Source organism: Heliangelus exortis, chromosome 2, assembly GCF_036169615.1.
Source record: "Heliangelus exortis chromosome 2, bHelExo1.hap1, whole genome shotgun sequence".
In the NCBI taxonomy this organism is placed as follows: domain Eukaryota; kingdom Metazoa; phylum Chordata; class Aves; order Apodiformes; family Trochilidae; genus Heliangelus; species Heliangelus exortis.
The window spans coordinates 129656754-129679960 of NC_092423.1; the positions used below are offsets into that span (position 1 = coordinate 129656754).

The 23207-nt window shown below is 35.0% G+C and overlaps 1 protein-coding gene across 4 annotated transcripts in view; it reads left to right on the forward strand.

Moving 5' to 3' along the window:
* The window catches only part of VPS13B (vacuolar protein sorting 13 homolog B), a 425857-nt gene that overhangs the window by 134663 nt on the left and 267987 nt on the right, over positions 1-23207 (forward strand). For all 4 annotated transcript variants that reach the window (XM_071738035.1, XM_071738039.1, XM_071738037.1 and 1 more), the window contains exons 18-19: positions 39-173; positions 1006-1179. In XM_071738035.1, the coding sequence (XP_071594136.1) occupies positions 39-173; positions 1006-1179 (309 nt within the window). The remainder of the gene's footprint in view (positions 1-38; positions 174-1005; positions 1180-23207) is intronic.

The window sequence follows — 23207 nt, forward strand, 5'->3', positions numbered from 1 at the left end:
TTCAACAGGCTAGTACATTTGCAGTTTTCTTTTATTAGGTGTGAAATCTAAGAATCCCCTGCCAACTCTTGAGGGCTCAATCCAGAACGTTGAATTGAAGTACTGCAGCACATCATTGGTCAAATGTGCCTCTGGGACCCTGGGATCAATAAAAATTTGTGCCAAAGCCCCAGGTATGTGCAGCTGGACCATGTAAAACTTTATTGCCTGTACAGGAGAATTGGCCTTGCTTTTTACAAGGAGAGTTACTGAAACAAGAATTTACTCATTGTTCCTATGAATCAGAGAGGGGTTTTTTTGTATTCTGTTTTGGGTTTTTTGTTGTTATTGTTAAGTGTGCCAGGATGATCCGGTCTGGCCTCAGTATAGTCAGTTTTTACACTGAATAAAAAAAAGATTTTTTTTTTTTCTAATGAGAGAAATATTAATCTAAAAGCACTGAGGAAACTGGAATAACTCTGTATTTTCTTACTGCAAAGAATATTTGCATTTTGCTTTATTAAAAACATGATTATTTTGTTATATTCTTTTTATGGTTTAATGTCTAATTTTCCATTAGTGCTACAAGTATGTATTTTACTTATGGATTTTTTAAGGGCACTATCATAAGTAGTTTTAAAATTTCTTTAATAAAAATTTTCTTGAAGAGCATACAGGAGCTTTTCTAATTAATGCCTATGATCTCTTCCTATGTAAAGGCAGCAAAATGTCAAGAACATTAAAATTGCAATATATTTAAGTTCATGGTGATTTTCAACAATGGAAATTACTATTATAAAGAGAATTGTTTTCTTTTTTTTTTAAATCCTCCTGGATGTAAAGACATTTACAAGATAACATTAAGGAAGTTGTTTAATGGCTTATATGAGATTGCTCTTTCTACTTCCTCTTTTAATTCTGTACTTAAAATATTAATAGCTGTTCTCTTTGGACTAGTGAATGTTTATGTGTTGAAAATTTATCTTACTACAGTAAAAGCTCTAAAGAGTCTAATCTTTATCTTAGGTGACAGTGGGAAGGAGAAGCTGATTCCTTTAATTCAAGGCCCTTCTGACACCAGAGACTTACACAGCAGTAAATGGCTCAATGAGAGCAGAAAGCCAGAATCTCTCTTAGCTCCAGATTTGGTGGCCTTTACAATCCAAATTCCACAGTATATGGACTACTGCCATAATTCTGGTAAGTGCAAAACTCCTTTAAGCTGGTATTGCATTTAAAGTTGTCCTGTCCTATTTTGTCCTATCTTGTCTTCAGAAGTGACTTGGTACAACATGTACCAAATGTCAAAGTATTTTTTTCACATACTGCACTCGTTAGCTCAGTGAGAGACAGAGGAACTAGAAGTAGCATCTTGGTGTATATCTTGAATAAGGAATGCTTCACTGATTTCTGGTTGCTTTGGAAATTACCTATACAATACCCTTTCTAAACCTTTTTTTGGGGCAGGCTCCATGTTGAGAATATTCGTTTTATTCTTTCTTCCTGTATTTATTGGCTTGAGCTTGTTATGCAGAAGTTAACTTACTTAAGTCAAGATAATTAATATAAATTTGCAGCATAATTTCCAATTAAAATAAATTTGTCATGTATTTATTGATGATAAAAAGATGATTTTCAGAACACTACAGAGCACACATATGATGTCATCAAACTTGGTGGTGTGTTGGATGTAAATGATAAACAGTGTTTTCAGAGGGTTGTTTAGGGAAATTTAAGGGTGGGCTTTTTTGTGTTTTTAAGAGTTTATCCTCTTACCATGCTAATTGTGGAATCAAATAGGGGGAACCCCCCCCCCAAACCAAACCAAAAAGCAAAAGAAATAGCTGACTCCAATATTAAATAACACAAAAATAAACTGGAAAGTGTGCTTTTTTTCTCAATTTTTTTTCATGTCTAATGGTTGTTGAATGTCACTGATTTAAAAAGTAACTGAATTTATTACTGTCTGTAAAAATTTATTACTATCTGTAAAAAATGTGCATCTGTAAGCAACATTTGATTCTAATGCAAAGTAAATATTTGTAAGCACTGTGCACTTCAGCAATTATGTTATTTTTTCAGTTACTGTACTTGTCTGTTTCTTGGAGAACATCATGTTGGAAATGTTTACAGTAGTGTTTTTATAACAATTATCTTAAGTTTCTGCCCCTAAACATTGCTGAAAAGTAATTCATGAATCAGTCTCTGAGTTATTCAGATTTTTTTTTTTTAAATGAAAATCTGTTGCACATGTTGTGTTACTTTTATATGTTTTTTATATGTTTTTATATGTTCATAGTATTTATTACTATTAATGATCGTTGCATTTTCTGCCTTTTCTTGAGCATCTTTTCAGTGTATGTTTTTGATTTTAGAATATTAATTACATTTTAAAGGAGCTGTGTGTAAGTACCCAAGCTAATCAATACTTTTATTGTGGGTCTTACTGATAAAATGCATTTTAGCTCATCAGTATTGTGGATAATCCAATTAGACAGTAGAGAGTGCTTTATAGGTAGGGACAGGAGCTGCCTATGAGAATTAAGGCACTGACAAACCAGGTGGCAGCCAAACTCACATGCAGGGACTTCGAGAGGCAGAAACAAGTTTGGAATGGATAAGTGACTGGGGTACCTGCTCTGTAGATGGAGATGCATTTAAAATGCTAAGATTTCACTCTCTGCAACTCCCTGAAAGGAGGTTGTAGCCAGGTGGGGGTTGGTCTCTTCTCCCAGGCAGCCCTCAGCAAGACAAGAGGGCACGGTCTCAAGTTGTGCCGGGGGAGGTTTAGGTTGGACATTAGAAAGAATTTACTGAGAGGGTGATCAGACATTGGAATGGGCTGCCCCGGGAAGTGGTGGATTCTCCGTCCCTGGAGATATTTAAGAAGAGACTGGATGTGGCACTCAGTGCCATGGGCTGGGAACTGCAGTGGTAGTGGCTCAAGGGTTGGACTTGATGATCTCTGAGGTCCCTTCCAACCCAGCCAATTCTATGATTCTATGATTTTAGAACTGAGAATTTACTGGACACCTCACCTGCAACTCCCCCCTCCAGTGTCTCAGGAAAGTTTTATCAATTCTACTACTTGGGTAGTAGTTAACCTGCATGTCCAGACTCCAGCTCTGCAAGGTGCCACTTGGGACCACGACAAATGAGAGGGAAAAGCTGAGTGGTATGTTAAAGCTTTGGTGCCAGTAAGCATGGAGAATGGTTTGCTGAAAATTATTTTTTTTTTTTTTAAATACATGACTTACTAGGAAACATTAACGTTTAAATTATCTCAGATTCTATACAGAGGATGAGAGAGTTAATTAAAGACTTCAATTTCAAATGCTTGCTGAAGGAACTGAAGCAATGTAACACAGGAGATGTGGCTGTCTTTTGTGCTGTGACTGTGAAAACTGTGTGGAGAGAGAATATGAAATAATTTGAGGGTATAAAAATGCTTTTGCTGTCATTTGCAGTCACTTCTGGGAATTAAGAAATCTGTACTGGATAATTTGACTGAAAATTCATTTTATGCTTCAGGGGAATAGAAGAGCTGTTAAAAGCTGTGTGGCTGGAGATGATTGTACAGTAGTAAAGTTGTGTTATTTAAGCATTTTATCCAAATAATATTAGATATGATGTTCTGAAGTAGGAACTTGGACTAAAGAAAAAAGGGAGTAGTGCAACCTGGTTCTAGACTGAAACCTATGCAGGAGAGATGAGAAAAATAATCCAGAATTGTTCAGATAGTTAGAGGTAAGGCCAGGATTGACCAAGTCTTCTAACTCTAGGAAGTGCGGACACAAATAGCTTTGTAGCTGGTGCTTACAAAATAGATATTTGATTTCTCAAAAGAGCAGTTCCAGCTTGGTGGGATTGGGTAATTTGTCACCAGCACTCAGGTAAACTCTCCATATACATGGATTCAGAAATCTTTGCAGACTGTGTCAGTGGAGCTGCTGTCACACCAGGCAGGGGGGCAGGGCAGTGCATTGGAGCCCTACAGAGCTACAACAGAGCCACCTCCACTAAGGACAGAATGATATAGTAGCTTTTTGGGTGTCAAGTCTAGAGAAGCAATTGCAGGCCAGTTTCTGGTACTCTGTAAGGAATCTGGGAAAACACAAGGTGCCTATGAATGTGATGTGTAAAATTTCTTTGCTTGTATTAAAACGAATGCAGGAAGACTGACTAATTCTTCTGTGAAGCTGAATGGAGAACACTTTGGTCCAAAATCAAAGCAGTTGTTTTGAGAATCAAATGCCAAAGAGTAGGTTGTGCAAATGGTGTGATGTTCTTGAATAAATAAGGACATATTTACCTGAAGAACAGATAGGGAACCTTTCTCCCTCATCTCCCTGTCGAGTCAGCAGCTGTTTACTCTCTGGTACCACTTGAATGGTGTGATCCAGCAGCTTCCACTACTTGTCTGTAGGTGGCTTTCTAAAGATTGAGTACATATTTACAATTCGAGTGATAAAGCATTTTACACTGGTGTTTTATTCATTATTATTTCACTTGTTGCTGCTGAGAGGAAGAGGAGAACACAGTTCTGGTAGTATCATAGTTCACTGAGTGTATTCGCCAGAGGAAAAACTTAATTTCCAAATGTAAATGTAATTTCCAAGCAGGCACATTAAAGTGTGTGATGATGTGATGTATGAACTGTACAGGCAAAATAAGTATTACGTGTAATCAGTGCATTTACTGGTGATGACTTAGCAAGAGTATTTTTACTATTTGATGCACCAAAGTGTCATTAGTACAGTGTAAAACTAACCCACCTTTGGCAGAGGAAGCATCTAGGGACACAGAGTGCAGATATGATTTTATTTAGTTGTTAAATACAAACTTGCATGGAGGTACTTGAATTTTGGATATTTTTTTTGATATCTGGATATTTAATGAAAATTAAAGACCCGGGTATCTCATGCTCCCCAGTTTTATCAAAACTACAGCACATAAAATAAGTACAAGAGAGGAGATTATTCCATTACCCCAGGGCTCAGAAAGGTCTTCTTACTATTTCTCTGAAATAACCCTTGGAGCAAGCTGCAGACCTTGTTTGTTTCACCTGGCCTTAGTGAGAAATAGGGAGATTTCAAAATGAATACTGGTGTTAGTATTTAATTATGAGCAGCTGTTGAATAGATGAGGTGAGCTGATTAAGCTCTATTTGGTTTGCCATGTTGAATAATCAGGAGTGTGTGCACAGCCGGTGTCTGGAGAGTTTTATTACATATAAATCAAGATGAACTAAAATAAAAAATACAATTAATGAAATTTTCTTTGAGATCAGCTTATATATTCAGTAATTTAGCACTGAAATAAGGGAGTAAACAAAAGTACCTGTATTAATATCATACTCTTGTGGTAAAGTGATACACCCAGTGGAGCAAAGGAAGAATGAGAAGGCTTCTCCAGTTTGTGAAAGCTCCATGAAAGCTGAGGAGAAAATACTCAACCTTGTAAAAGTTAGTAATTGCTCATCTAAGTGGTATTTTTCTTAACCACCCAAAGACTTTTCTTTTTTTTTCACTATTTTTCTAGATTCGATAAGATCGATCTCCCTCTGCCCCCCAAATAAAGAAAAAATAATTTGTGAAGTGAAAATATTTTTAAGACTGAAAAAATCATATCTTAAATGTGCAAACAGTGCCATAAATGTACCAGCAGGAACATTATATTTTTCCTATAATGAAACAGCTGATTTTATCTTTTAGAACCTATTTGAAAGGAGTTGAGAGGTTTTATGTTTGCTTTTTTTCATACTCACCCCTATATGCCCGCAGCTGCCTCATTGTTGCAGTTAAGAAAGCCTCTCATTGGCATGTTTTTTAATTTAATTTTGACTTGTTAGACTGGGGGTACTGCAAAGTCTGGATTTTAAAGCTGGAACAATGATATTTTTTAAGTTCTCAGTTTAGTTTAAGTGAGTGCTTGTGCTAGTAAAAAAACCCCAAATAAACCCAAACCTTGTACAAGAGAAATCATAAACTGATTTGAAGTATTTTGGAAATATTTGACACAATGCCTGAGCAAAAACACTTAATATATTGGAGTAATTAAAGACAATTCACATTTGTGGTTTGGGTATAAATGTGTAAAAATTATACCCATCTATCTTATTACATTTCCTTTTCTCTCCCTGAGGATTTCAATATGTACTTTATCTGTAATTGTTGCCAGTTTTCTATCAAGTTCCCACTGGGCTTCTGGTGCAAAAAATCTTATCCTCTCGATGACAGAGCTTGCCTGAATGATTTCATGCTCTTAGCATTTTTGTTCACGGGAATTAGGGGCAGAGTGTAACTGCAGCTGAACATAGCATCTATTTTTGTAGTTTTGAAGTTTAGACTCTGTTATTGGAACTAAATGAAGAGATGCAGGTGTTCTCCAGTTCAAGTCCTTTGGGATTTTTTGATGGTAGATGCTTGAAAAGAAAATGCATGTGTTTCCAGAGTCAAACAGCAGCTGTGGACAAGGATTTATGTTTTTCTCAGAACTTTGGGATTTCAAAATGTTACATTTAATCACATGCACAGAAAGGAGAGCAAATGTTAAAGATGTTACATATAAAACCAGAGGACTGATCTTTTTACCATACCAACTAGTTGTGGGAATAGAGGAACAAAGTGATCTTTAATCTTTATATGAACAATTTCAAAAGGATTATGATAGTTGCCAGGACTCCGGTCTTTTGAGAACTGTGCTCTTGTGGCACACAACATTTATATCTTCTTAATTGCTTCTAAAATCTGGCTTATACCCATAGTTTGGCTTTCTAAAAATATGGATCATAATAGTATAAGTTAGTAAAAACATAGTAGTCATGTAGTACTTAGTTTGAGTGGGGTGAATTTAAATTCAGATAAATAAACATTTTTATAATTTTTTTTTCTAGTGGTCCTATGGCATTCAAAATTGGATTAAAAATAGCAATTCAACTTCTTGAACTGTGAGGCTAAGTTTAGAATTACAAAACTTGGAGTTTAAAAAAACAAAAAGATTGCGGTAGTGCAATTTCTCCCTCATTTCTCTCTTACAGTTTTGAAATTAGTTGATAGTAGTGAACCAAATGCCTGACAACTTTTAGTTTCATCACAGGCTCAAGTGGGGGCTGCAGTTGGTGGTTCTGCTGAGTGGTTCTGGGCAGCAGGATGGAGTGGAGGAAGAGCCAGTTGCTAACAGTGGCAAATGCAAGTTAGATGATGCTTATCTGAGAAAATAAAAGCCACTTATTAAATGTGATTAGTTTTGTACATGATGCTTATCTGAGAAAATAAAAGCTGCTTATTAAATGTGATTAATTTTGTACATTTAGCAGCTTGTGTGAGTTCCATCCTCCACTGTTACCCTCACAGCTCAATATGTTGTGCACTACCTAGCCAAGTTTAAGTATCAGATATTTTCCCAGACTTGAATCACCTCTGTACTCTCTCTCTTACAAAGATTGAGCTCTTACTACTTTTTCTAAGAGGGAAGTAAAGTTTTCCTCAAGCACAGTCTGTTAACTTCACTGCTTCCAATTATAAATTTTATGTCTATGGGAGCAGGATCAGGGAGGGACATGCTATACAACACTAACTCTATTACATTATTTCCAGAGGGTTGTGTAACTCTGGCAACTGGAAGTAAGTTCTGGTTATAGAAAGGTAATTGTGCAACACAAGAATAAGGCAGCTTGTTCAACTTTCCATCAAGTAATTCTGCAAATTGTCGTGGGTGAAGAGGTGTTCTCATCTTGTTGCATGCATTACATTCAGTTTCTCTCAATATGTCATAAATCTGTCAGCAACACATGTACCTAAGAATTCTGAAATTGTGACTAAGGAAGTTCTACATTTTATAAAAAGAAACTTGAAAAATTTATATTTAAAGAAAAAAAAAAAAAAAAGAGAGAGAAAAAGCAGCTACACTCTGTTATATCATTTAGTATGAAGTCAGCCTGTTTTGTGAAGTTCCTTGAAAATATTTGTTTTTATTTCAAGGTTTTAATATTTACTGATCGGCTGCAATATGGAAGTCAACAGAGTAATATTTTTAGCCCAGCAAGTGCTTTTGCCTTTTTCCAAACTTCTTTTCCTAATAGTATCACTGCAGATTGATAGTATTGCAAAACAGTAACAGTTGAACCATGAAGAAACTCCATGTAGCTGGAGCTTGAGACTTTGCACTAAAATGTGTTGAGTGAGGGAGTTGGAAAGCCTCATTCTCCTCTAGGTTTATACCTTTTTCTTAAGAAACTTATTGCCTGGCTTTTCCTCCTATTTTAACTCAGGATAACAGCATTCTATAGGTAATATAGTTAATATTGTAGTTCTTGGGAGAGTAGTTTGTGCTTCAGTATTAGAAATGGAAGATTTGAGCTCTTGAGTGGTGAGTCAGGGGTATGCAGGCATTAATGTGCATAGAGGTGATCACCCCACCTTTTCTTTAAACAGCATATCCTACAAAATTCTTCAAAAGTAAAAAACCCAAGTTGTTAAAAAAACTTTTTAACACATTAAATATGTAGAATGTAGAAAGTGGCAGATATGAGATTATTTCTGCTTCCTTTATTTTGTATGCATGCATGCGTGTTCCATAAGATTTCTGTTCAAATACAATCTCATGGTATAAAAATGTATATATGGTCACCAAAGTAATATTTAACACATCTGGTTTGAAAAAACAAAGTATCTAAATGTGGGTGTAAATGGTAACTTCTGTTTCCATAACAGTAGACAATAATATAGCTGTGTTCCTTATATTTATGAAGGTGCATTCACCTGTGACATCTGGCAAAGCATTATCCAGCAAGGTGACCAGATACTTCCTAATGGTTCAGAGAATTTTTGAAATTTGACAGGCATATGCTCTTAGGAATTTCTGACCCATAGCTTTGGCCATTGAAATATGTTTTTAATTGAGAAATATATGTTGGCCAAAATATTAGGATAGCTCCTACTCATTTTGAAGAAGCGCCGTGGGATCTTCAACTTCCATTTGGACACTTCCCAACCATGGGCATAAGGGACTGTAACCATTTACTTTGAAATGGCTTTTAAACTGTTTCCAGGTTTTGTAATTAAATTATCTTGCTCTCATTTCCAGTTTGGTGATGTAAATAAGTTCTATAACATGGCTACTTTTTGCAATGGAATGCTAAAGAGATGTCACAGAAAATCAGTAGACTTTTAATGGTAAAACAAATGCATTTTGACCAGGTAAATGTTTTTATTTTCAAATTTTACTAACAACCGATTAAGTAACATCTTACATAAATATAATGCATTTGATGAAAAACAGCATCAAATTCTGTATCACATTATTTTTAGTGTGAAAATTATTATCTAAATACATATTTTTTCTAAATATAATTTGTTCTCCCTAGATATTTTCCTAGTTCAGCTCTGTAGGAGATAATAAGGAAGCTACAGGTCATTCCAAAGATTACAATTTTCTAGTTATAATACACACAAATGTACTAACAGTCTCATTTATGTGGTTTAGGATGTAGTCTTAAAGACACATTCAGACATGTCTTCTACTATTGAACGTTTCTATCCTGAAATTCCCACACAAGTTTCTTTCCAATTTCTGATACAATAATATGATACATATCTTAACTGAAAATGAAGTATAATCTGAAAATTCATGTTAGATATCACAATAATAATCTGAATAAATCAGAGATTGACTGCTTCTTCTTCCTGTCTCTCCCCTCTGCCCTCAAAATGCTTATGCTTGTTTTATTTCTGGAATAAAACTACTTAAACCATACAGAAACATTGCTTAAATACAGTATAAAGCATAATATTAGAACTGGCTACTATAGGGGTTTCCCCCCCACATACCTAAATGGTGAATATAATTGAAATTTTGGAAATAGCATCAGTTCTCATTACAAAAACAAGAGAAGATACCACTGAATATAATGAAGCATTATGTGCAGCTCAGCATTAGTGAGCAGGGTAATGGAGGAGGTGATGAATCATCACCTCTGGACAGTAGTATTATTTTCTGGTCTGCATTTGTTCATGGAATGGAGGTTAGTCAGTAAGACAAACTATTTTAAATAAAATGAACATATTTTCTTAACTGGTTTTTGTATAAATTTTATAAGCAGTATATTTTTTACATTTAGTATAACTATGTTTATGCTTGATTATTTATTAAATGAAAATAAATTTATGAAAGGAGAGTATTAATTCTTTTCTCCCTGTAATCTGAGCTCTATTATTACATCCCTGCTGTGATAAGACAGAGGAATTTAGTATAGAACAAATTTTCTGTCTAGGCTGTGATCCGAGAGTTCATACAATAAAATGGAAGATCTTCAATATGTCCTTCTAGCATTTGAAATCTAGGATTTGAAATGTATTTTAGTCAAAGCTAAATAGTTGCTTTGTGCATTTATATAGTAGTTCAACTATTAAAGATAAGGTTAAAATTCATGTGCTAAAATTGTGTTTTTAAACTATCTTGGGAAAACTTAATGGATACAAAGTCATCTTCAGTACAGCAGAATTTTCTGAAAACAAATTCTTTTAAGAGTACATGTCAGTCACTTAAACAGTTGTATGTCTAAACTAATGAAATCAAACTTTGTTGCAACCAGCTAATAAAATTATTTTTATTGAAAAACAGGAAATAAAGGTATATTTGTAGTTTGAAGTTTTGAAAGCAGGTATAATAAAAACATAATAGTGATGTTAATGTGATTAGTATTACTGACTTTTACAATAATTTGCAGCCAAGATTACCTTTTTGTTTCTTGACTGGTAGCATAACACACAAGTAAGTAGAAGGGCTGTGAAAGGGGTGAGTTAATACAAATGTTGATGCACTTTGAATGAAACATCTTTATCAAGTTAATACAAGAAGCAGAAGAAGCAGTCATGCCCTAATTGAATTACTCATTTATAATGGCTGAACAGCAGCCTGGATGTGGACTTCGAAATCCTGGGAAAATAAGCTGCACACATGCATTCAAGCATCTAAGTCTTTGCCTTAGAGCAGCTGTAAAATGTTGAATTGGGATGTCAGCTCCTGGCTGTTGTCTGTTTGCAGTCTGAAGGGTGATGTGATAATTTAATTAGTAACCAAGTTTAGCATCATTTTAATCATTGCATCCTCAGTTAAAGACTTTGTTTTCAAGAGCTGTTCGAACAATTAAGACCTAAGAATCAGAGTATTTAACTACTTTTTTTGTAGTTTTAAGGCACAGATCATCCCATTTTATTTTAAGACCTTATTTGTTCTGTTGTAGATTTTCCTCCAATGTTTATTGTGCTCGTGACGAGGGAGTAGTAATCCTGTAGTTTTGTAAAGTCTCACCTGCCCTAGTTTTGGTTTTGCTCTGGCAGGAGGGGGTTAGACATGATCTTCAGAGGTCCCATCCAACCCATGACATTCTGTGATCAAAATAAAGCACATGTATGGGTAGCAATTTTGTAAATGCTACTTGCGTGCTCACCAGGGACTCAAGAGTAAAATAGCTGCCAAAACTCATGAAATGAAGGATGCCTGCCTGTTTGGGACTTTGGGATGTTGCAGCTTGCACATCTTCTGCAGATGACTGCATTAGCAGGTTCGTTGTCTTCACAGCATGATACTGTGTTTCCTTTGAATAGAGAGACATAGAGGAAATTAACTGTAGAACTTTAATTTTTCTTTATATGCTTGCACAGTACCAAAGAGTCTCTATCCCATTACACTTGAATCAGAAATGTTTGATAAGAAGTGCCACATATTGTGTCTTTAAGTATCCTCCCTTTCCCAATTCAGAAGTACAGAAATAACCACTCTTCTTTCACTGTAGGAATTGTACAAACTGTGGTAACAGAAGGTGAGTGAGAGTGGGAGCACCCACTTTTTCTTGTTGGGAGTATCTGTAAGGGCAGTGTGAACTTTGGGTAGCACTTTGAAGAGAGACAACAATGGCCACATTTTATCTGTCCAGAGATATTTATAATCATCTTTGAGCAGTCAGTGAGACTTCAGAGGTTCTTCCTTAATGACTGTTCAGGAATTGGTCAAGTAGGTTTTTTTCCTTCTTGGTTACATTATAGGTACTTGTACTTCATTCCAGTCTGTTTCCTGGGACAGGGCATCACTAATGTGAACCATACAAAGTTGTTTATTTTTCCCTGGAAGATCACTGTCTCAAAACTGTGAAGGAGCAGGTGTTTTCTACACAATGGCAGCAAATTAAGACACGAACTCAGGAAACTGAGAGGCAAGAATAATTCACTGAAGTATGATGGTTAAAATCTTCACTAATATTCATGCAAGGCAGCACTAATAGAGATACTGGAGCTGGAACCACTATTTATCTTTCACTGTGGAATATTTTTGGAGTGGTTTGCACAGCTCTTCCTCTGAGGTGCTCTACTGGGCTGCTCCAAGAGGATGATGCAGGAATATTTGCAAGAAGGATGCAGTAACCCTTGTAGTCTTGAATTTTGCTTGGCTCTGTTTGGCTTTAGCCAAATACAGTTTAGCACCTGTTTGTCACATTTTCTCAAATGGCAGCAGCTCAATAAATGGTTTCAGTGCATTGAGGTGGGAATATACTCAAGCAAGTGAATCCAGAACATTTGTTCCTAAGATGTTAGAAATTAGTAGTTAAGAAGGATACTCATACAAAAGTAGCATGGGGTAATGATAAGGGAACAAGATGTTTTTCATTCATTTTCTGCAAGGTCCCATGGTAACACTTGCGGGTGAATGCAGTTTTACTGGGAGCTTTTAACTAGTGAAAATGTAAAGCTAACCCAGCTCACAGTCATACTCCTTTTTTTTGTCCAGACAATTTTGTTTTCTTAAAAGAGAGATAAAGCCCTTACTAGTTAAATTGTGTTCCAAACAAATGGGGAGTACCTAATGAAGATGTCCCATCACCTTAGAAATTCTGAACAATTAAAATATGTAAAAGAATGCAAGCAGCACTGGGGTTTGTGCAGTAGTTTAAGAATAACTTTACACTTGCTTAGGATGATAGAATGTGTCTTGCATGTCAGTGTGCCAATGCAAATAATATTCAGACTTTTCTGAGGCCTTTTAATATCTTTCTTCTGTGAAGGGTGGTTTAATATTTAGTTACTGATAGTACCCCTTATTATTGTTATGCTTTGGATCAAAGAAAAGATAAAATAGTAAGAATTACAAAGCATTCAATAGCTTGAATTTTCTGCCTGAGGAATAACAAAAAGTAGCAGACTGAAGTTCAGATTTCTATGGTGAATAAGTTTGAGTAGTTTTCTGTGCCATTAGCGGAACAAATTAAACTTTCACTGGTTGAGTGCATACACCTAAACAGTGTAGTGTGGGAGGATTATCAGCCAGTTACTCTTACTGGTTTATTGGCAGCAGAGCAGATTTAAACCAAATTTTCCCATGGCAGAGGTACTGTATCAGCAATCCCAGAAGTTTTCCTAAGAAATTTATGAAGTGGTATGAAAGTAAATTACTGAAGAGCCATCAAAGCAAGTATGTTATTAATTGACAATTTATTGACCTCATCCTTTTACTGCTAGTTAAAAAAAAAAAAAAAAAGGAAAGAAAAAATAAAAAAAGAAAAAGAGGATTAGGATTCAGCCTACACTTTGAAAACTGTGTGAGGTCTTTTGTACGATATTTCAGTTAAGCTGCAATTAATTTCTTTAATTAAAGAAATATTAGTAAAAGAGTAAAAGAACACTTATTCTGGGGCATCTATAAAAATAGTCATAAGATCAGTGTAAATAAGTAATGGAAAGTGCGAATCTGGGTCTGGTTAGAGCAGAGTGTAACACCAGTTATCTTTGATCTTCAGAGAAACGTAGTCCTTGCTCAAGCAAGTCTCTCATAGACTTTGCTGACTTATTGCCAAAGAACTGCTGGGTCTTTACCTTTCAGGTTAAGGTCAAAAATACATTAATTGCTTTTTATTATACTGGGCCATTTCTTTGTACCTAGGTTTAATGCCTTTAATTCAAACACCATTGAAACTTGCTTCTGGTTTTTTACTATTTTCCCTTTAATAAAATAATAGGCTAGCAAGTACAGTCGAAAGAATCTATCTTGTGTTAATTCTTTTTTCTTAACTTACTTGTCCTGGCTAATTATTTAACGTCTCTGTGTATCTGACCTGTAAAAATCCATGTTAGCATCCATGCAAAATGCTGTGGGAATTACCATAAGAGTGTGTTCGGACTCTCTTGGAAGACGTTGCATGAAGCCTGGAATTCTATTGTGATAGTAGTTATATATTAAGTATTAGTGAGTATGCTGTAGGTTTTTTTAAGCATGTAATATTTGAGATGGGAATTTTAAATCCTGCTGATATTATATGGAAATGTATGCCTCCTTACACACTAAAAAGAAAAAAACGAACTCAAGAGCTTTTTTCCAGATGAATCGTGTATAATTTAAATTTATAGAGGTTTTTTTTTTATGTCAGCCTTGATTAAGACATGTAGATTTAATAAGAGGAATACTATTCCTGTTACTAATAGTCCCAAAAACCTACTGCATGTGAAACACATGAACTTTCTTCCTTTCTTTAATTTTCTGTTGCCTGTGCACTTTTTCCATTGCTTTGAATAGTTGATAAATTGTTTGCCAGGTAGGAGGGAAAATGCTTGACTTTGACTCGGAATTGAATTTCTTGAGAAAATATCATTCTAAGCAGTGTGTCCACAACGGGAGCTATTACTGAATAGTTTACTTACTTCACTGTCAGGTTTTTTTTGGCCAATTTACCCCTGAAAGCAGTCTCCTAGAAATCTGCTTAATCAGTAATACTGTTTTGAAAATAAACAGTGTTTAAGGATCTGTCCTTTTCTATTAACAGCTCCAAACATTCTAAATAAATCTAAGTAATTTTTTTCAGTCACCCATGATATACTTCCCTTCTTTGATATTGTCAGTTTTACCTACTTTGTTCATGATACTTCAACTTTGATCTCAGCTAATTGCCATTAAATTCACACCACTTACTGACTTGGCAAGCCCGGGCTAGTTAATGCTATTCATCATAAGGAGACCAGTTACTTTATTCTGTTCCCTCTAGGCATGTGCTTGTTTGTTTAACAGCAAAATGATTTGAGCAGTTTTACATATGCTGCTCAGACATTTTCCCTACAAAAATCAAACATACCAGAGTTGTGCAAGGGAAGGTTTTTAAATGTGCTTATTGCTTAAGACATAGATCTATGTAAATATGCTTTTTTGTCCTGTTTCAAATGCTGCTTCTGTCCCTCAGTGAGATTTCATATGAGGTATTTGAAGCTCATCCTTGGATCAAAGGAATTTTGTCTGCATGGTTGTTCTTCACTTTTGACAATAAAAATTGCTTTTGGCTGATCAAGCTATTAAAATGCTTCTAGATGAAACAAATCTAGACTTTTTGTAGGGTTATTTTTACCCCCTCAGATACCAGAGAGTGTCTGATATTTGCTGGAGAAAAGACAAAATCTCTTAAGTCAGTGTCTCTCCTTGGGCATGCCCACTGTCCTTAACCACTGAAGCTTTGGTAACTTCTGGGCACTGCATAATTTATCAGCATTAATGCTGATAGAGAAGAATTAGTTTATTAGATAAGCCTGTTTCTCAATGTAACATTTTAAAATACTAAAACTATTTTAAATATTAAAGATGAAGCAAGTATATTTTAAAGTTTTCATATATATTAACTTAAACTTTTTTTTTCTCCAAAAGGAGCACGGCTTCTTTTACTGGAAAGTTGGATAGTGGCTATTACAACTTCCCAGTCCCATATCATTCTTAAGAAACATCTGTTTGCCAATAATAGTTCTTTTTCCCAGAGGATGGAGTGACAGTGTACATTTGAGGCAAACTACAACATATAGTACATTATTAATTAGCCAAGAAAAAACAAAAATAATTAAGTAGATTTTTATAATCTGTGTTGGTTGATTGGCTCTTAATTTGAAACAGAGGAAAAACTTCAAACACTTATAGCTGAATTTTGACAATCCTCCTAAAGGCAGCTTGGGAGATTAAAAAAAACAGGGGGAAAATACATTTGAAAAATCAGAACACATTTTTATTTCTAGAAAAATATAGAAATTCTGCTTCCCTCCCCAAACATTCAAAGTGGATTTGCTGACTTGATCAGTCTTTGTGATTTTGTTGTAGGGTTTTTGGGTTTTTTTAATGAGCTTATGTTCTTTGGTGAGTTTTTTTGTTTTGGTCACTTACTGTTCTTTCCATTTACTGCCACTTACTGGTACCATCTAGGATTTTTAAGAATCTACCTTAGGTCTGCAAAACGGTGTGTAACAGCTGAGCCATTTAATGCAAAATTTTGTGCATTTGAATAACTAAGACAATTTAATTACCTTATTTTTTAATGTCCAATATGTCTATTTAATAAGAACATAGAGAGGAAAAAAAATTAGCACTAGTATGATGAAAAAAATAAAGGATAAAACTGACCTTGCAGTTGGGCCCAGCAAAAGCTATTGAACAATACTTTTTGGAAAGTACTGAAAAACTCCAGTGTGGTGAACTGCATCAGGACACAAAGTTATCTGTCATCCCCTGTTACCTGGTAAAATGCTAGGGTTCAGTAATTAGTGCAGTTCTGTTGTTGCTGCTGTTTTTTTCTGGATAGTCTGAAGAATGAGTCTTAAAAGAAATACTTGGTTTTGTCATCATTGTTCAAATAATTTCCTATCACAGCAGATTTCCTGTAAAGTGCATGCAGTGGAAATCAAAGCAGAACTCCAGCCAGGTTCAAGAAGCAGTGTAACCACTGTGGAAGTAGAAACCTCACCTTAACTGGCTCACACTCTTCCTTCTTACATCCCATGCTAGTAAGAAAAAAAAAAATGACACTTGGAACAGTTCAGTCAGGTGGATCTTCTAGAAATTGTAGTATGAGGATATCAGTAGCCTCAGCATTAAAGATTTCAAACTGCTAGGTGGATGATAGGCTAGGATTGTTTTAGGTCCTTTGGTTCTTCATTTCAATTTGTAATGATGTAGTGTAGAAAAAACCTTTTTGTTTGTTTGGCTTGGCTTTCTCATACAGTTTCCTCATAAGAAAGATGTTCTTGTTCAGGAAGCAAAATTTAACTAAGAGACTGCTTCTGGGTTTAGTCAAGTTTCTCCAGAAGAATAAAATGAGATGTGAGACAGTTAAATACAGAAAAAACTGAAACTGTCCAAGCTAAAATTACTAGACCACCCAGTTCTTGGACCACCCAAGGGACCAACAACAGGCAATTGCCTGAAAGAGATGGCCTTTTCTTAAAGGTTGAACAAGTTGTATTGAAGATCATGGAAATATTTGGTGATGCTTTCTTAATGCAGTTTACTGTCTACTAGAGGTTGCCCTTACTCTAAGTTCCCACCACATAAACTGTATCCCTGTGAAAATGGCCCTCCTTATTTACTTACAATCTTAACCTTAAAATATTTTTCTCTGTCTAGGGCAACAGGAGAAAAATTAGTTGTATAGCAATGTGTTGCTTCTGAGTAGGTATTTCAAGTTGTTACAGTGTCACATGTAATGGAGATTTTTGCTTGGGAGATATTTGATCTGTGCTGCTTTTAAGATATGCAATGAAAACCAAAATGGAAGCTCTCGTAAGTAAATAATCAATAAAATAATTCTTAATTGATCTACCTAAATTGTCTACTGTTTGTGAGAAATGATATAATATTAAAACAGCTGATTCAACATTGGATTGCTCTGTTAACGAGCTTAAATGGCCTTTAGAAAATTTAGGAAATATCTTTGGAAATTATTGGAAGTGGCAATTTTTGTCTTTAAAAGCACAATAAAGTAATGTGTGTGAATGTTGTAAAAATTTCCCATGGTTAAAAATAGACACTGCTTGGAAAGGGACTTGAATTAAAGTGTGTCCTCTGGCAGCCATAATATCAAGATGGCTTCCCATTCTGTTTTTTTCAAAATTTGTTAATCATATAACTTTACTAACTCAAACCGATGTTTTTATGTATCTGCATTTGTAGCAATAGTGTTATTGTAATGATGATAACTTAAAGATACAGCTCAGATTTGCTGACAGATTATACCTCCTATTACAGTGGTTGTTATTTGAGTACAGAATTTCTCCATCATGTCCAATAAAATGTTATATTTCTATAACCTTCTTATTTGAGGAGCTAGAGGAAATATTTAAAAGTAAACAGTAGAATGTTCTAAAGCATATTGCTTTATTTCTTCAGCGTTATTTAGCATTATGTAATTTAACATCAAGTTTTCTGATTTTTCCTTTCATCCTTTAAAATAAAGGCAGCATCTAATTTCTCCCTTTTTGCAAGGTGGGTAGAGCACTGGATAATTAAATAATTTCACTTCTGTGAGAGGAGTGAAATATATTTTATACAAACAAATCTATGTGCTTCCATAGGTTTTTATTGAGTTGATTTTATATAATTTAAAATGAATGTGTTCTAATGGCCCTGAAAAAGATACAAAGAACTCCTGTTTCATTGCAAAACAAGAATAAACTTTTTAGTAAAGAGGACTTCAGTTAAAGCCCTGTAAGCACCTTAAGTGCTTCTAGAGCAGCAAGATACAGACATTGCAGGTCAGAGGATATGTATGGTGTGAAGGGAGTACTGATGGGATACAGTGCTAAGGCCTGAATACTATGACTGTGTATTATTATGGCTATAAATATAAGTGTGTACACAAATTTTGATCTATGCATTAATGGTATATTAATTATTAGATAAATTCATAAATAAGTTCCCCAGCGACTACTGTCTTAGTTTATTTATGTTAAATACTGTTTAACAGGCAGAGCCCAGAGTAACAGAGCCAGCCTGTTTAAAAAAATTGTTATTTGATGTATGTAGAGCATAAGAATGCAGACTTTGGTCATCCACATCATCAAATTAATTGCAGGTGCCAACGTAATAATAATTTCAAGCCAGAACAGTTCACAAAACATCCAGTCCACGTGTCCCACAAGCCATCAAGCCTTTCCATTTTACCACCCTATAGCAAACAGAGTGAAAAAGAATTCTGAGATAAAGTATTAGAAAGTATTATAGGGTATACTAATTATGTTTCTAATTTTCTAATTAAAAATATTGTGATTAATAATAATCAGTTATCAGAGGTCACCATTGCTTTGTAGGTACAGAGATAAGTTGTGTGTTTCTCTCAGCCTTTCTAACTTTTCTTCCAGTTCCATAATGCTAATAATTTGTTGTAAATTTCTGTAAACAGACTCCTGATGAAGCTTTACTGAGGTAAATGTTCTTGGCAGGGCTTTGTTAACCTGACATTCTGTGGTTTCGCCTCATAAAACTAGCAAAGGGCTCTCTGCAAGGAATGTTAATGGGGTGAAGTAAGGAATGCAGAATAGGATGTAAGGTTTGTGCATGGAAAGTCCTTTCTTGGTTTTTTTGGAGGAGATCCTTGCAGACAGTAGCTAAGGGATAAAAGCCTTGGGACTTTTTTTTTTTTTTAACCTTACACTTGGATCTCTTCACTTGAAAATGGACTTTGAAGTTCAAGTGGTTGTATGAATGTAAGAAAATAAATAAGAATTTAGCTATGAATGTTTCTTTTAATTTGGTCTTTGTGAAAGGAGCAAAGTTGAGGGTCATCCCCTTGGTTTTGACACAATTGTAAAAACTCTTCCTATTTCAGAATATTCTTACAAATTACATACTTTTTAGTTGTGTAGTAATATACTATAATGAGATATCCTTTAAGAGGAATGTTACTTGTCCTATACTTTTTGTGCTTTCTTTTCAAAAGTAGTACTTTGGGAAACATTTGGCTAAACTAATTTAAATTCCTGGAATTTGTAATTGCTTATATGGGGAAAATATATGCAATACTTCCCTTCATAGTTCCCAAGGAACCATGCAGTGAAATTTTTATACAAGTACAGTGCTAATTAGTTACATTGTTCAGGCATGACCTGATCTTGAATTTGGTGTAAAGGGTAGGAAAATATCTATGGATGAGCTGATTCCTGCTGTGTGTAAGTGTGAGGTGTGTTAAGTGAGCACAGATCAGGGTTGGTGAAGCAGGTTGTAGTAAAGTCCACCTAAAATTGTCAGTCTGAGGATTTTGATGAGATCTCCACTCGTTGACTTTGTCACTTCACCCTCTCATTACTTGGTGTTCAAGGGCTGCTCCACCAGAGTGGCTAACCTGAGGTGTTCTAAAGTCTCCCAGTAACATTATTAGATACAAGATTGTGAGAAGGGATAATTTTTATTTGAAACATAATCCTTGTTTTGGCGTGAGGGATGTATTTTTTTTTTTTCCCTACAAGAGAGATTTTTCTGGGTTTTGCTGAAGGAGAAACAGGCAGTTAGGTTAGAATAAGGCTTCATGTACCATGTATCAAGTACTAATGCTACAGAAAAATACAGATTTGCATCTTAGATACGTGAAAGAATGGAGTGAGCATCAGTTTAGATCACTACTTAATTTTCAATAAGTTTAGAGAAAAGTTTGTAGCACTGCAGGAATAATACAGGTGTTGGCTTTATTGAGTACTGTTTTGTTTATAGTGTTGAAGTAATATATGTGGGCTCATGTAGTTTATCAATTTTAAATAAGGAAGTGTCTGAGTTTAAGGTTATTAAAAGGTATTTAAGAGACAGCTTCATAATCTATAAATATTGGTAAGGTAATATTGATAAAATACTGATTTTTGAAGCTTTTCAGAAATTTACAAGATTGAACAATGATTCTAGAAAAATTCAAACTTGAAGAGGTGTGTATTTCACTGGAGGTAATGGTTAGAACACTTTATAAAGGGCGATAAATGTATTTTCTTTCACTGGAGAAGTTAAAGCGTGGGCTTTTCTAGAAGATATCTTCAGGAACAGCTCTATCTGTGAAGTCTAATTCAGGGAAATTCTTCCACCTGCTTTTCAATAGGAGGATAGATCTTAACCCCTAACATTCTGTGATTCTGTGATCTTAACTTACTGCTGTCTTAGTACATGGTACTGGTAGTATTTCTATAATGATCAGAGACTATCTGGTAAGTTTGCAAATACAGAGCCATTGCTAAACTTTCTCTGAGTTTTTTTCCTAGTTTCTTAAGCTGTAACATTCTGCAGTATTTACTCTTTCTCTTGAATTTTAAACACCAAAAATCTATGAAGAAAAATTTTTCAGAGTAATATGCTACTTAATTGTCTTGGTCATTACATTTGACATTAAATACAAGGAAGATACGGAGTGAAGAATAAGATTGCAGCTGGTCCCATGCTTGTAGGCCTTAAGATGTGCTCAATAAGATGCAATAAATTGTCTCATTTCATTTAACCTTCTTTCTGGTCATTCAGATTACTTGAAAAGTTTGGGTTTCTTGCTTTTTTTCATGTGCTTGATAGCAAACGTTAAAAGTTTGCCTTAAAATGCAGGCGTGGAATATTTGAATTTTAACAAACTATTGAGTATGTTTAATACTCTTCTTTGGAACAGTGAGTGCATTGCACTAGTGGCCCCCAGCTGCATGTTTCCCCTTTGGATATTGTGGTTGTCAGTGTCTAATGAAGATACAGGTTTTGGATGAGAGTGAGCCGGCTGAAAGCCAGATAAGATGAAGTGATGGCAGTGGTTTGAGAGAAGCAGCTGGAGGAGTCCTCCAAGGTCATGCTATTTTTGCAAGGAGGAATGTAACCAGTATTAATTCTTCAAGCACAAAAAGTGTACTGACTAGATACTCATTTAGCCAAACTGGTTTTGTTCTCCACCAAAAAAAGGATAAGTGGCTTAATGGGGCAACTTGTGCTGACAGTGATATAACAGAAAATTATGGTTTCAGAAACTAAAGTGTGTGTAATGGCAACTCAGAGTGTTGTACAGTCATGTCTTAGAATCATAAGGTAAAAATTAGTGTGTTCTTTTTGTTTTACAGATCTCTCGTAATTTCCTTTTAAAAAATACTCACAATTAAGGCTGCCTTAAATATAAAGAAATATTCAGCCATTTGAAATATGGAAACGGGATTTTAATCAAGTGTTCACTTTATTTCATTATTATAAAACGTGAGACATTTTTCTTAAGTTCCAGTGTAATGATGCATCAGGTATCTGTTGAGAGTCTTAATTGGCAAGGGTCTTCTGCTTAATGAGAATCGTTATCACTAACCACAATTTATGTGTATAGTTTGTTTTTAATGAAAAAAATTAGCTAGTTACTCTTAAGGACAATTAAGCACAAGTAAGAAGATTTAATAATTTATTTGTTACACCTTTTTTAAGAATTACTCCACATGCTGCTTCAGGAAAGGTGAAGAATGAGGATTACAGATGAAAATGTTAGAAGTATTGCTTTACATTTCTTTTAGAAAGGTATATTTGTTACGTGGACAGTGACAAAACACAACAATATAAAATCCATACCTTAAATCTTTAACCAAAGGATCAGTGATATTTCAGTTTATAAAGTAATTTCAAAACAGAATGTAAAATGCTACATGAAAGACAAATGGACAATATTTACTTATGTTTTTACTTCCTCTTCACTGGAATGAAATAAGTAACATTGGTTTTGATTGCTAAAACATATAAACCTTTGCCTAATATGACTTTTTTTAATGTCTGTCCAGCATTGACAGTTTTGTGAAAAAGCATTCTATGGATCAGTTCCATTTGAAAAAACCAAACAAACGTTTGTTGTGTTTTTTTGAAGACATTTTACACATGATTTGATTCTTAAGTAGTGTTACAGTACCTCTACTCCACCCATCATTTTAGAGTTCTTGAGTTCACAATCTCCACTGGCATCAGTGTGTGCATTTGGTCCCCACCAAAGTCTCAGGGGAGCTTTTAGAAATCTTGGAGTTCATGCACTTGCCTGAGCACAAGCACTTAGGGAAGACCCAGAGCGTCCCTGCTTATTCCTGCAAGGCTCAGGAATGAGTTATTTCCTGATAAACTAGAGGGGGTTCTTCAGCTGTTCATAACAAGAGCCTTTCTTTACTCCTATTTAACTTTTCAACAGCATTGCTTTATGCCAATACTAGTAAAACTTCTATTTGTTTGCTGAAAAGGTCATGAACCCAGTAAGATTTGGGGCCAGAAGAGAGCATAGGAAGTCTCCTAATGGTAGCAGGGGTTTGAAAGCTACCCCAACAATAGCCAGATTAGATTGCATGAAATGCAAGGAAACTCATAAAAGGAATGTTTCCAGTATTTTTTACATTACCTCTTTCTACTGCTCTGTCCTCTTGTGCCACTATAAGCCCAACAGTTTCTGTGTTTTTACTTCATGAGCATCAAATATA